The sequence below is a fragment of the Danio rerio genome, chromosome 3, assembly GCF_052040795.2.
Source record: "Danio rerio strain M-AB ecotype USA chromosome 3, GRCz13ab, whole genome shotgun sequence".
Classification (NCBI taxonomy): Eukaryota; Metazoa; Chordata; class Actinopteri; order Cypriniformes; family Danionidae; genus Danio; species Danio rerio.
Genome location: NC_141023.1, coordinates 12,435,742 through 12,449,412, shown reverse-complemented (window position 1 = coordinate 12,449,412; position 13,671 = coordinate 12,435,742). Strand labels below are relative to the sequence as shown.

Below are 13,671 nucleotides of genomic sequence, written 5' to 3'. Positions count from 1 at the left end.
GAATTAGATCTAAAACATACATTTGACCAGTTTTTTACTATTAAATAAATAAATGATTTAAAACATTGCTAATAAAAAAAAAACTGACATTTTCTAGGGAAATGATATATTGTAAGAAGTATTGCTATCGTTCATACTCAACAATATCTCATATTTCTCCAGTACCGTGCAGCACTAATGTGAACTTTTACCTAGTGAGAAGAAAGACGTTGATGAGAGACATGAGAGCCACCAGCTGATACCATCCTGTTCCAAGCCACCAGAAGGCGCCAGTCGCTGCTTTCCCTGTTCAAAACACAAGAGGAGGACATCAAACACAGCACAAAAAGATTCACAGATGATGATTATTAGTCGGAGAATCAGACACAGAGACACGGATGCACTGCAACCACCACAGCTGAAAAGTTAAGAAAGGAAGCACTGGTTAAAATGAGTTCAGATTTCAGAAAGAAGGAGATGTTGATACACTATTGTTGAAAAGAAGGATAAAAAATACTGTCAAATGATGTCTGATAATGAAGGACAGAAGGAAGTGAGAGACAGACAGACAGACAGGCATGCTGGAGTCTCAATCAAATATCATGTTTGATAATTTTGTTTGATATCAGGAAAAACCAAACCAGCACATTGTCCAAAAGTTTGGATATTGCTGACTTAATTTAGCGATGAAACATGCAATAGTAACAACAATAATAATAATACAATTAAGTATTAATGCTACAATTAGATTACAGTAATTATTAATGTTTCAAACTAAATTCTTATTCCAAATATCTGTTGCTGCTCTGTCTTTCTATTAATTTATTCCTCTAGAAAAAGTTAAATTATATTTTAACAAATATTTAAATAGTTAAAGACTGTGCTGGTTTAATAAACCCTGATCAGAAGGACAGGAGAAAGTGAGGGAGAGAAAAAAAAAAAGTCAAGCATGCTGGAGTCGGAATCATATCAACCTGGAGAACACACTGCAAACCACAGAATGGACTTCAGCTTTCGGCTCACAAATGCACCGGCAGAGCCGAAACCTCGGCAAACCCGAAGAAGACCGTAACCTGAGTCGCAGAACAACACAGTCAGACAACAGCCAGCAATCCAGTCCAGATTTAACCCACAAAAGAAGTAACTTTAGTGTTTTACATCGAGTCATTATGGTGTTGTCATGAAAGCTTATAAAGAGACAAAACTAACGTTGTTTCCATGAAAACGATGGTGATCTTTCTCGTGCAGTTTTAAAAAATGTTCACAACTACATGACATTTTTGAAACAGTCCACATTTACACATCTGAGAAAATGGCTAAAGAATATTTTACGTACGGCAGGCCATTAGAGCTATACAATACTAGGAAAATGTGTTATTGTGTGTTGCGATAATGATATATATTACTATATATTTAACTTGCAAAAGTACTATTTAATCAGCAAAAATAAAAAATAATGTATTTAATGACCATACTAAAATAAATAGGCAATAGTTTTTTTTTTAGCTAATTAAATCTAAAATCTATGAACTTTAAACTTTAAAGCACCACGTACGATTAAAAACCTCGGCAAAAAAACAGCACCTACTGGAGAGGTGGGATAAAGGTAATAAAGACCGTATCTGACTGGTCTGATTTAGATAAACAACCTGCGCTTGAAGCACACAAATACTTGACACACAAAATGAACTTATTTTATTGCACTTTTCTGCGATATGCAAACTACATATACTATTGTCGCGATAACGATATTTTTCCGCTATATATATTGTGTAGTAAACGATACCAGTAAGTGAAAAGGTGCCGTCAGTGGCTTAGCAGCTGGTATGTGTAAAACGTAGGGCTGGGCAATAAAATCAGAATCGGTATTTATTGACCGAACACCATTGTCAATATCGATTTAAAAAAATAAATAAATAAAATAAAAAATTCGGTATGTAGTTTTGGTATGAAGCGCTATAGATGTACTAAAATGTGGCTGATAAGCTCACCCTGGAAGCAATGCCAATAAACTTAGCGTGTCAGTTTGCCATTTCCAATGAAGGTGTGCGACTTGCATGACACGCACAAGGGAGCATGGCACGCATTTTCCAGCCACGGCTAGTTGAAAACATCTCAACTTTTCCGAATGCTTTAAGCACACCGCGATTCATGCAAGTAGAACTAACCAATCTGCTTCACACTTTGTATGAAATATACACATTTTAGTAATGTCGGAAGACTAATTACCTCAGACAAACACTGCAGTGATTCTTACTTTTCTCCATAATCCTACATCAAAACTGCAGCAATGGTTTTTGTTTGTCATCCTCTGAAAAAATGCCTGTTGGTCACCTAGTTACAAGCAACGCCAGAGAAGTGACAGCAAAGCCCACTGTAAATAGTGAAGGAATCAACGCGCACGCTTGTCACTTCAGGTCAGAACAACAACATCCCAGCCACTAGCACCCTATTAAAAAGATTTTATTTAGCCTAGGGAGTAATAAAGGCATTGAACTTCACAATTTGTAATGTTGCAGTATGTATTTAAATAATGATAGTTGGTTCATTTACTTGAAAGCTCCGATTTGATTCTCATAATTTGCGTTGTTATCAGTTTGAGGTTTGCTGTATCATTATTATTTACACCTTAAAGTTTGCTTTGATTGTTCAGTGTTTACGCTTTACCATTGCACACACTTTATAACAGTTTACTTATCAAGTCTCTTTAACACTTATGTTTAATTTATTACGAAAAGATTAGATATTTTGTTAAAATATTTTGTTTTTTGACTATTAAAACAATTACGTTGGGAAAAAAAGTGGTTAAATAAAAAATAAAAAACATTATTCCTAAATGTATTATTAAAAAATATTCAGTAATTATCAATATCAAATGATATGAAATCGTGATTGTTTTTTTGCAATATCGCCCAGCCCTAGTAAAATGTGTCTGTACTTTTGATTGTAATGTGAAGTAAATACACACTTTGCTGACAAAACGTACTCCGCCATTGTTGTGCGTTTTTGTTTTTGTATGACGTTAATCTGCACTACGCTAGACATGTAATATTTACTCGCATGGTGCCATAGTTTTCTAGTTTTTCATAGGTTTTTCCGTTATGCATTTTCAGTCACAAAAACAACAAAGTTGTTGTATAAACTAACAGGCAACACACCAATGACTGTAAAAAATATGGACGACGCGACAGCCCTTTTTCCCATTGAACGCCTTGAGGGCAAAACGCCTGCTTGACGGGCACAAACTGGCTCGATTGACTCGGACTGGAATCGGGCAGTGAGTCCAGGCATCCGGAGTAGGTCCAGCAGAGGTAACATTAGTCAGTCTGAGCTCTAAGAGATAAGTCTCCGGCAGGCGAGAATCTAGCCGGAACTGTGTCTTGCTATCTGGGTGGCTAGGCGTGTATCAGCAAACTAATAAGGCCCGAAAAAAGCCCTGAACTTAGCGAATAAACAGTGTTCCACCAGGATCATGTATGTCTGAAACTATAGTTTACTGCTGAACTCATTTTGTCATGGTAAAATAACACAGAAATCGAATAATAACATTTCAGTCTACTTCAGTCTCCTGCCGAAGCTCAGACGCCGCGCTTTGAGAAACTGTCAATCACAGCTGTCAATCACGATGACACGCCCAGCATTAAATTACTGCTAAAAACAAACTGTTTACAAAAATGAAGATCTGCACCTATTATAGCACAATAACCAGTGCCTTAATCGACCAGAACCATCTTTCGGGACATCTTATTGCAAGTGTAATAATTTCTTTTATTTGGGCTCAAGTCTCCTTCATTAACACGGAGAAGGCGGGCTTTATGACTTGTACTGCAGCCAGCCCCCAGGGGGCGATCTAACGGCCGAGACCTTCACTCAAACGTAGGCTTGCGGCACACTTGCAACACACATATAAAGTTTCTCATTTTTGGCTGGAAATGTTTTTTAACAACAAAAAAAAAAGGGTTTAAAACTACAATAAACTAAATGTATGCTCAACGCAATGTCCGTCCAAGACCATATCCTCACCAGGTAGCTACTTTATTATTATAATTATTATATTATATTAAACTATTATAAACTATTAAATGTTATTGTAAGGAAGATAATTAATCCATATTGGTAAATACAGTTAATAAATAAAACGTTTGTTAAAACTTTTATTGAAATTGATTGCTGTTGATTAGATGGGCTTGATTGGGTAGCTCTCTCTAAGAACTCTTTAAAATGATTTAAGACCTACAGTACAAAACAGTTTACAGTAAATTTAAGACTTTTAAGGCCTATTTTTTTGAGAATTTTGAAATTTAAGATTTTTAATTACTTTTTAATACCCCACAGACACCCTGGGCATAACATACTAAAGTCGATGTCTACAAGAAAAAGCTGTAAAGATCTGAAGATTGATAACCTGTGTAAGAAACAACAGCCCACAAGACTGTGAGCATGCGGTGGATGTAGGAATAGTGTTTACGCTCTGTGTTCATCTCCATGTGCTGCTTCTCTTTGCAGATATCACCTGTAAGCCAACATTGATGATCATCATGTGTACTATCAGAAAAGCTCAGAAAACACAAACTAGTAAAGAGTGGAGAAAAGTTAAATTGGGATGAATATCAACCTGGAGAACACACCGCCAACCCCACAACGGACTTCATCTTCCGGCTCACAAATGCACCGGCAGAGCCGAAACCTTGGCAAACCCGGTGAAGAACATTACCTGCGTTGTGAAACAACATAATCAGACAACAACCAGCAATCCAGTCCAGCTTGACCAGACAACTCTCTGAACAAACTGTTTAAGAAACAGGTCACCCAAAAATGAATATTTACTCTCCCTCAAGTGGTTTCTTTCTTCTGTTGAACAGCTGAAAACCTGTTGACTTCCATAATGGGAAAAACAAATACTATGGAAGCTAATTGTTTCCAGCTTTCCTCACAATATCTTCTTTACTGTCCAACAGAAACTCATAAAGGTTTAAAACAAGTAAAGGGTGAGTAAATGATGATATATTTTCCTTTTTGGGTGAACCATCCCTTTAAGTGTTTTCTGTAATCTTCTAAAGAGAAGAATGTAAACAGCGTTTTTTTTCCGCTGCACAGTAGTGATGGCTGCTTCTGAATCATGCTTCGAAACGTTTAGAAATTTTTCGAATCAGTGGTTAGGAGCGCATACATAATTTGCATGGTCATGTGATGTCGGTAAAAGAGGCTTCGTTATGTCATAACAGTTTTGAATACTTACTGGTTCACCACTAGTGGGCGATCTGAGCAGTACTATAAAAAAAAACACGAATCACACGGGTTCATTCATCGCCCTCCAGTGGTAAATCACTGAACAGGTTTAATAGTTTTTACCTGAGTCTGTCCGAATGGAAAGGTCTTTTTAACCAAGCACAAAATAAAACAAACAATAAAAAAGCCTTTAAAATTTCATGAGAACACATTGTGTCAACATTTATCAAGAACGATATCACATGATGAGCTAAGAGCGCTTATAAGTTATTAGCTCAATTTAAAGTTCATAAGATGTTTAAAAAACAGTTCCAATGCATGTTTTGACTGAGTGGTAGTTGCATTTACATGGTTTTGACCACCAGGTGTCCATAAAATGTGAAACATTTTGCGAAGCAATTTGTTAAATTGTTTCAAAGCTTTGAAAGTGTAGTTTCTCCCATCACTACTGCACGGTATAGTTTGGTACAACTCACTTTTCAGGGAATTTTCCACTTTTTTTAGCACCACCTCAGTCAAGGTTCAAAGTGAAGCAAAATGTGATGTTGTTGAGTTATATGTTGCTACTGCTGCACTTTGTAAATTCTTTCTGTGCTTCTTTTGCGTTAATAGATCAGCCCTTTTATGCCAAATCTGATGCCACCAGCCATCAGCAGCTGCATAACATGCTGGTGTCTTTTTAAAACTTTATTTGAGAATCCCTGTTTGCCACCAGACTAAACATCCTTAGCAGCCAACAGTAAAAAGGCAAGCTGCTGGGTCAAGCAAATGCGTTAAGAGAGCATAAAAACTTAAGGGATTTTTTCTCTCACGAAATTTGCTCTTGCGATCGTTCATTTCAGTGCGCAGAATCAGTGCGCTTGGAAATCTACCAATGGTTTAGCTATTTATTTACTTAAATTTGTGTAAATACTAAACTTATTTAGAGTTTATGTTGATTTCAGTAATATTATTGAATAATATGCAAATGTTTAAACGGTTTATTTACAATACAGTTTGTAAAGTCATATATTCAATTATATTATGCTAAATTATATTATAATATATTATACTAAAGACTTCATTTGTTTAAACAAGCAGATCTAATTGTATTTGAATTATAAACTCTAAATACAAGTTTAAAAGTTTTCATTTTTTTATTTTTTTATTTAATGTTTTAGTTACTATACTATCAAAATAACAATTTAAATTTTTATGAACAAAATTCTGCATGGAATTAGCAAAAATATCTGTCTGGCCTAGTCACGAGACTTCAAAATGCAAATTAAAACATTGTAATGAAAACCCAGCTTATGATTTTAATATCATAATAAACAGGAGGCTGAGAATAGGATAAAATGATCCAGAATGTGACCAAGTACATGTGGCTTAAATTAAACAATAGAAATATAATCTGACCCACTCTGAAGCGGCACTAAACTAAAGTGGAAAACCAAAGTCGTACCACACAGGGGAAAAATTGCCATATAGATGCAGATCATTTCTCTTCTGGCATTAAACACTGAAGTCCATGTCTACAAGAAAAAGCTGTAAAGATCTGAAGCTTTATAACCTGTGTAAGTAACAACAGCCCACAAGACTGTGAGCACGCGGTGGATGTAGGAATAGTGTTTACGCTCTGTGTTCATCTCCATGTGCTGCTTCCCTTTGCAGTCGTCACCTGTAAGCCAACATTGATGCTCATCAACATCCATGTTTACCATCATAAAACTCAGAATACATAAAGAAACATTATATTTGGATGAATAACATCTAAATAAAAACCTATAAAACCTCCATATTTTAGGCAATAATAATAATGAGTTCATACTGTAGCTGTTCTCTGTTGCTCTGGCAGCACCAAAGGGTTGTTTCGGGTGTACTTACAGAGTGACCCGTTGAGATTGAGATGGTCTGCGGTCACCACATCCCGCACGTTCACACTGCCACAGTAGCTGTCGTGAGCTGAAACAAGCAAACGGCAAAAAAACAACAATGTTTTTAATACAGCGTTGATCATTTTACTCTCTGGGACTTCTTTTTTCATACATTTTAATAATCAAATAAAGCCTCATCTCATTATGTATAACCAATTGAACTCATACATTTTCTGAATTCTGTATTTTAATAGATTTCAATATACCAAAGTCCTTATAAAATGTAAAATTAATGATAAAATAACATCCTTATTTTGCAAACTGATGTACAGTGTTGATTTGAGAATGGTATCATTTTTCTTGATGTTTGATCAAATTACTAATCGTGACTTTTGTTGTTGCTACTGCAGTTCTTACCTAGTATAATACATTATATTGCAAAATAGTCATATTTCTCTAAATATATCTAAAATTGTGCTTCTATATTAACAGAATTGATTTTTTTAAGTGTGTTTGTCACCTCAAAGTCACTTGTTGATTTATAATTGGGTCAATTTACATTCTGTTGAGTGTGTAACTATTGTATACAGTGCTCAGCATATATAAGTCCACCCCTCACAAATCTCTTTTAAATTCATATTTTTAATAGGAAGCTATACAATGTTATATTTGTGCATATATACTAGATGAGTCAGTACTGACTCAAATCTGGAGCTAATGAAATATCTAATGAAATACCTTACGATAATGGTTGAAAAAGTAGTACAAAATTAGTACATTTTTGTAGGTTGTAATTTATTTTTGCAATATTTTGCTTGAATTTAATTGTGTTATCTTTCAATTTCAATATATTTGGTGAATATATTTTAATAAATAAATCTATTTAATAAATCTGTTTTGTTTAAATGCACTGACAAATGGATAAAAATATTCATTTTCAAAATAGGGTGGACTCAGTTATGCTGGGCACTGTATTTCTATATTTGCTTTATTTTGGATTTTTACCCTGATCTTTACATTGTGTTAATGTAAATTCTTTCTATTTTCTCATTTATCCAAGAGTTCATTTCTGATATCTTATCCAAACTTTGGGATATTTGTAGATTAGAATGTACTTTTTTTAAATGAAGAATTGCATCAATGAATAGTATCAGAGGTATCACTTCAATAGTATCACTTCAACATTTCTGAAGACAAACTTTATTGAACCTAAAGCGTCAACTTAAACTTAATACACATGGGTGGTGCTACATACAGTGGAAAAAAAACATGTAAAATTTTCAATATAGAGAGTAGTCATGCAGGGATGCAACGATTAACTGATTTCGCGCTAGTTTAAAGTTACCAGCTTATACACAGAGGCTAATACGCACACACGCTAGATTAACTATGGCTGAGGCTATTAATCAAGGGCTGTTCACATGCAAGTTTGTTATTTCAGCAGCTTCTGACTACATATGTTCTCTTTAAAAGGAAAATAGTTAGCTAATATGTTGCTTGGATTCACTTAGTTGCTTAGACAAATACTATTTTTAATACCTAATATTTGTATTTATTTATTTATTTATTGATTGATTGTTCTGATGTTTTCAGTGTAAAATTATTACTCATGTTTTAATGTCAAAAAACTTTTTTTCACTTATTTTTAAGTCTAAAGGAAATTGGAGTATTGTTTGTGTTTTATTTTTATTATGTGCTGTATTATTTGGTTACCGAGTCATATAATAAATAAAAACACTTTAAAATATAAGAAGTTTTCATGTCATTTACTAAACTCGTAGTGTTTTGAAATCAATGAATGCATAATAATGGTGGTAACCCTGATCATTCCTCAGACTATAATCGTACAACCAAAATCTATAATCGTTGCATCCCTATAGTCATGTAAAATCGTCTCATTTCTCATTTTCTATGTTCATGACTGGTTTTTCCACATTGCCCAGTCTAAAATCCTTTTTTGGGTTATATAAGTGTATTGCAGGGGTTACCAAACTTGTCAGCCCGCGACCCCTAAAATAACAATGCCAGTGACTCGCAACCCCCAATATCTTCTGAGATGGTTATAGATACAGAAACCACGAGAATACCACACCAATAGACCCAAGTCCATTCTCCGTTGAATTGTTTTTTAACGTATGTCAGTGCTGTATATGTGCCAGAAAGTTTAACCTGGTGCTATAAAATCAATCTGCTGCATCTGACGCTATTGCTGTGTCTTTAATATAATGTAGTTACCCCAGGGGTCGCAATCCAATAGAACTAGTTATTATAAGCTTCTATAGTAACTATATACAGTAGTTTATAGTAACTATAAATGACATTTTTTTCCTTTTCAGTATGTTATGGATAAAATACGGTAATTCTTATGGTTTAATAAAAATAAATAGAGTTTTAGAAATCACCAGGCGACCCCCCCTTCATTGGGTCCCAACCCCCCCTTTGAGAACCACTGGTGTATTGAAATGTATGAATGGATGAAATGGATGAACATAGTATGCATATTGTCCTCACCTGCACCGTCCACACTGTTCAGAGAGGTGGTCATGGTGGTCATAGTGGCGTCTGCTGCTTCTGTCGTCTGATACGCTGCAGACTCTGATGTGGAGTATGGTACAGAATATGACGTCTCTTTCTCGTTTCCTTCGGCATGGAAGGAGCAGTCTTTACAGAAATAGCCGTTAGCCAGATTAGCATGGGCCTCTGTTTTACTGACGTTTCCATTCTCCAACAGAGAGCGGTTAACGGCTCTTCTTCTCCGTGTTGCTGAATGCAAAAATCACACAAATGAATAAAACGAGTCATGTAAATCCTGACTTGATCAACAGTTCAAGGTTTCAACGGTTTGGATCAAATAGTAGTGTGATCCAAACCGTGATCCGTTACACCACTAGCTAACAGCATAACATTTCACTAGAAAAATACTATTTTTATTAGCCATGTTTTTTTAAAATAAATTATCTGCGGAATAGTATTAAACAGGTAAAAGATATTTCCAGATATTTTGGATGTTTCTTTACATTAAGCCACGTCACGACTCACTTTCACATTAGACTGAAAAAACAAAAACATTTATTTAAAGGGGTGGTCCAGAATGTTATTTTTAAGGCTTGGTTGTGTTAATAAGATGCAAAGCAATGTGTGCTCATGTTTAACTTGAAGGAAATCGTGTTATTTTTTCATAAATCTCACTTTGATTATACACAGCTACTCAGCTAACATGAAAACGACTGTCATATTTCCTAGTTCCTCTAAAAGGCCCACCCTCAAGTGACTCTGATTGGTCATCATCATAATATGCTGTGATACGCCGATCGGCTTCACGTCACGCCCTGACAAGCACGCGCGTTTTGTGTAAACAGTCAGTCAGTCAGTCAGTCAACACGTGTCTGTAACGAGTGAAAATGGGATGCGGCTCCTTTAACTGTTTCTGTGCCTTTTAGTGTGTTTATGCGTGTATACGATGAAGTATTTGTAACACGAGAAGCGCATGTGCGCGGGAGAGATTTTTATTGTTCTTTTTCTCTCATGCTCGGATTAAGTTATTTTCTGTGGTGACAGAATAAAGCACAAGATGTGAGATGAGACCTTTGTGAGCCTGGATTGATTTGTTTTTGATGTTACACTCCAGTTGGGAAATCATTGCTGTATTTTTTTTAAATCAATGCGTTACAGGACGTCTTTCATGCATATGCGGAATATGCCTGTGTAAGTAACATGAATCGTTCACATATCTTTTGCGACTTTATTGTCCGAGTTGTAAAACGCATAGCATAGCTGCCTATAGAGAGAAACTCTGCCGTCTCACACAGAGAGACGCAGGTGCTGGCCAAGAGTGCGTGTATGTGTATGTGTGTGTGTGCGTTTACAGCCGTTTGATAAATATGGATTTGTAACGTTAGCTAAGTCGTTAGCGGTTACCATAATTTCCCGTTGTTTACATCTTTGCTACAACACACCGTTAAAGTTAGACACTGTACATGTCATGATCAATTTTTAACAAATAAAAACACTTACAGGTCATGACTCAGAGTTCACAGCGTCTCCTTGCTCCATCTTTGAGGAGATTTTAACTGAATCCAGCACTGAACTGGGAGAGATTCTGGAAGCTGTGTTTTGTCAAATCATGCTTGCTATGTATTTTATAGTTCTCTGGAACATAATTAATATTGAACTGTAAGCACTTCTGTGTTTGGGTCGTGTCATTTGGAAGCCCAACAACAGAAACGGAACAGCTCTGTGGAAACAGCAGGATGGCATTTCTCTCTCTGCAGTAACGTTACAGCGCCTCTGACCACGGCCTTTACCTGCGCAGTGTGGGATGCGCAATAACGAACTTTTGTGATCTCACAGGGGGCGGAAGTATTTTTTGTAGTCCCCAAAATTCGTTAATTGTAGGCGTTGCTAAGCTAACTCTGTACAAATCAAGGTCTCCCTTTGCATTAAACTTTGAATATTTTACATTCAGAGATGCTGTTTATGTTCACACAGCTACATTACACATCAACTGAAGTTTAAAATATAATATCGTAGTGGACCACCCCTTTAAAAAATTAAATAAATAAATAATACATGAAATAGTATTTGTAATTGCAGTGTCTGTCCTACAATAACAGAACCTGTGAAAGCCACTGACCAGAGTATGTCTCTGTGGTGGAGGACTGTCTGAGTGTGGACTGGTCTAGAAGGTTGGAAATCAGAGATGCGTCTGTACTGGTGAAGCTCAGGTCTGATGTGCTTTGAGGAGTCCCAGTGACGCTCTGAGACTCATAGATGGATGAATCCTGCTGCTGCCTTCTGCCCCGCACAGACCTGAGGGAAAAACACACAACGGGTTAATGACAACTGAAAGTAAAAGCATTTCTAAAATATTCCACAAAAGGTTTGGAACCAAGACAGCAAGTATTTGTGATATATCAAGAGCCACGGTATTCAGTGTAATGTCAGCACCCAGAAGGACGAACCAGATACAAGAGGAGGAACTGTGGACGCAAGTAAAGGCTGATTTATACTTCTGCGTCAAACACCGGCGTATGCTACGGCGCTGGCGCATAGCCCTTCGTCGTGGCCGTCGCCGTCACTGACGCGCACCTCTCAAAAAATGTAACTACACGTCGCAACAACGTGTAGCGCAAGCTCTGTGATTGGTCGACTTGGTAGCGCTGATGAGTCTGGGTGGAACCGAGAGCCGCGCGAATGGCGCGAACCCAATGTAGCGATTGTTTACAAGTGTGGAGTCCCGTGAAGGAGCTCCGGATGGAAAGTTTTGTTTTGTGTTTACCTCATAGTTAAAGTTGCTGCACGTCCGCCGGTTGCTGCCTCAAAATGAGCGAGTTTGAGCCACTTGTACATCCCGGAAGTGTTCAGGAAAAGCAATAAAGCAGCGAAGAAACTCGACACAGAGGAACATTTACACCTCAATGCCAACTAGCGTTTCGGAAGTGTTAATGCAGACCAACAGAGACAGCGCGCAGAAGTATAAATGCACAGCCACGCGCGTTGCATGCGCCGTGGGTTACGCCGGTCACCTGACGCAGAAGTATAAATCAGACTTAAGTATGGGCTTTTATAAGATTCTAACGGTATGATAACCTTGGATAAAAATATCACGGTATTGTGATTACTGCTCTCACATATACATTTTCAAATGTCTGGGTAAAACAACGGTCAATTTACATGGCAGGGCTGCTGTAGCCAAACCTTTTGTCACTCGTGCCATTGCCAAACATCAGTTTTAATGGTGCCAGCAGAGAAAAATCTTGGGCTGTGGACAATCTGAAACATCTACTGTTCGTTGATGAGTCCATAACTTTCCCACATCTGGAAGAGTTATGGTGTGGAGAAGCCCCAAAGAGGCATACCACCCAGACTGTTGCATGCCCATAGTGAAGCATGAGGGTGGATCAGTGATGGTTTCAGCTGCAATCATAGCATTCTCTAGGCACAATACTTGTGCTAGATGGGTATGTCACTGCCAAGCACTACCCAACCATTCTGGAGGACCATGTGCATCAAACACTGTATCCTGAAGGTGGTACTGTAATTCAGGGTTATAATGCACTAATACACAAAGCAAGACTAGTGACCGAGTGTTTTGATGAACATAAAAGTGAAGTTGAACACATCCCATGGCCTGCACAGTCACTAGATCTAAATATTATTGAGCCACTTAGGGGTGTTTTGGAGGAGCAAGTCGGGAAACATTATCTTCCACCAGCATCACGTAGTGATCTGGTCACTATTCAGCAAGAAGAATTGGTCAAAATGCTTCTGTTCACTGTGCAGGACTCATCTCTGTCATTCTCAAGATAAATTGATTCTTGATCTCAATTGTCATCTACTCACATCTCAGATGCCATCTTTTATCTTGAATTCATATTTATTTAAATGATCTCTTATTTTGTTGAATATCAAAATATTACATTACTAAAAAATGTAACTATAAATAAACAAACAAAAAATGCCAGCGGGTGGCGACCAAGTCCATGTAATTGTCACCGAGTCATTCATTCAGATTCAGGTTTGAAACCAGCTCATTCAGTCATGAATCAAGTGACACTGAGAACAACTCGCTGGAATACAAAAAAAAAATGCAGATTGGTGATGCATT

The 13,671-nt window shown here is 36.9% G+C and overlaps 2 protein-coding genes across 25 annotated transcripts in view; both read right to left on the bottom strand.

The window, feature by feature from the left end:
* The window catches only part of dnaaf5 (dynein axonemal assembly factor 5), a 571,499-nt gene that overhangs the window by 453,500 nt on the left and 104,328 nt on the right, over nt 1–13,671 (bottom strand). The gene's annotated exons all lie outside the window — the stretch shown is intronic.
* The window catches only part of sun1b (Sad1 and UNC84 domain containing 1b), a 75,679-nt gene that overhangs the window by 19,721 nt on the left and 42,287 nt on the right, over nt 1–13,671 (bottom strand). For 5 of the 24 annotated variants that reach the window (XM_087242705.1, XM_087242699.1, XM_087242702.1 and 2 more), the window contains 8 exon segments: nt 11,698–11,873; nt 9,576–9,827; nt 7,075–7,152; nt 6,761–6,868; nt 4,595–4,693; nt 4,385–4,492; nt 954–1,052; nt 192–285 (listed from right to left, as the gene is read on the bottom strand). In XM_087242705.1, the coding sequence (XP_087098831.1) occupies nt 192–285; nt 954–1,052; nt 4,385–4,492; nt 4,595–4,693; nt 6,761–6,868; nt 7,075–7,152; nt 9,576–9,827; nt 11,698–11,873 (1,014 nt within the window). 24 annotated transcript variants of the gene reach the window in all.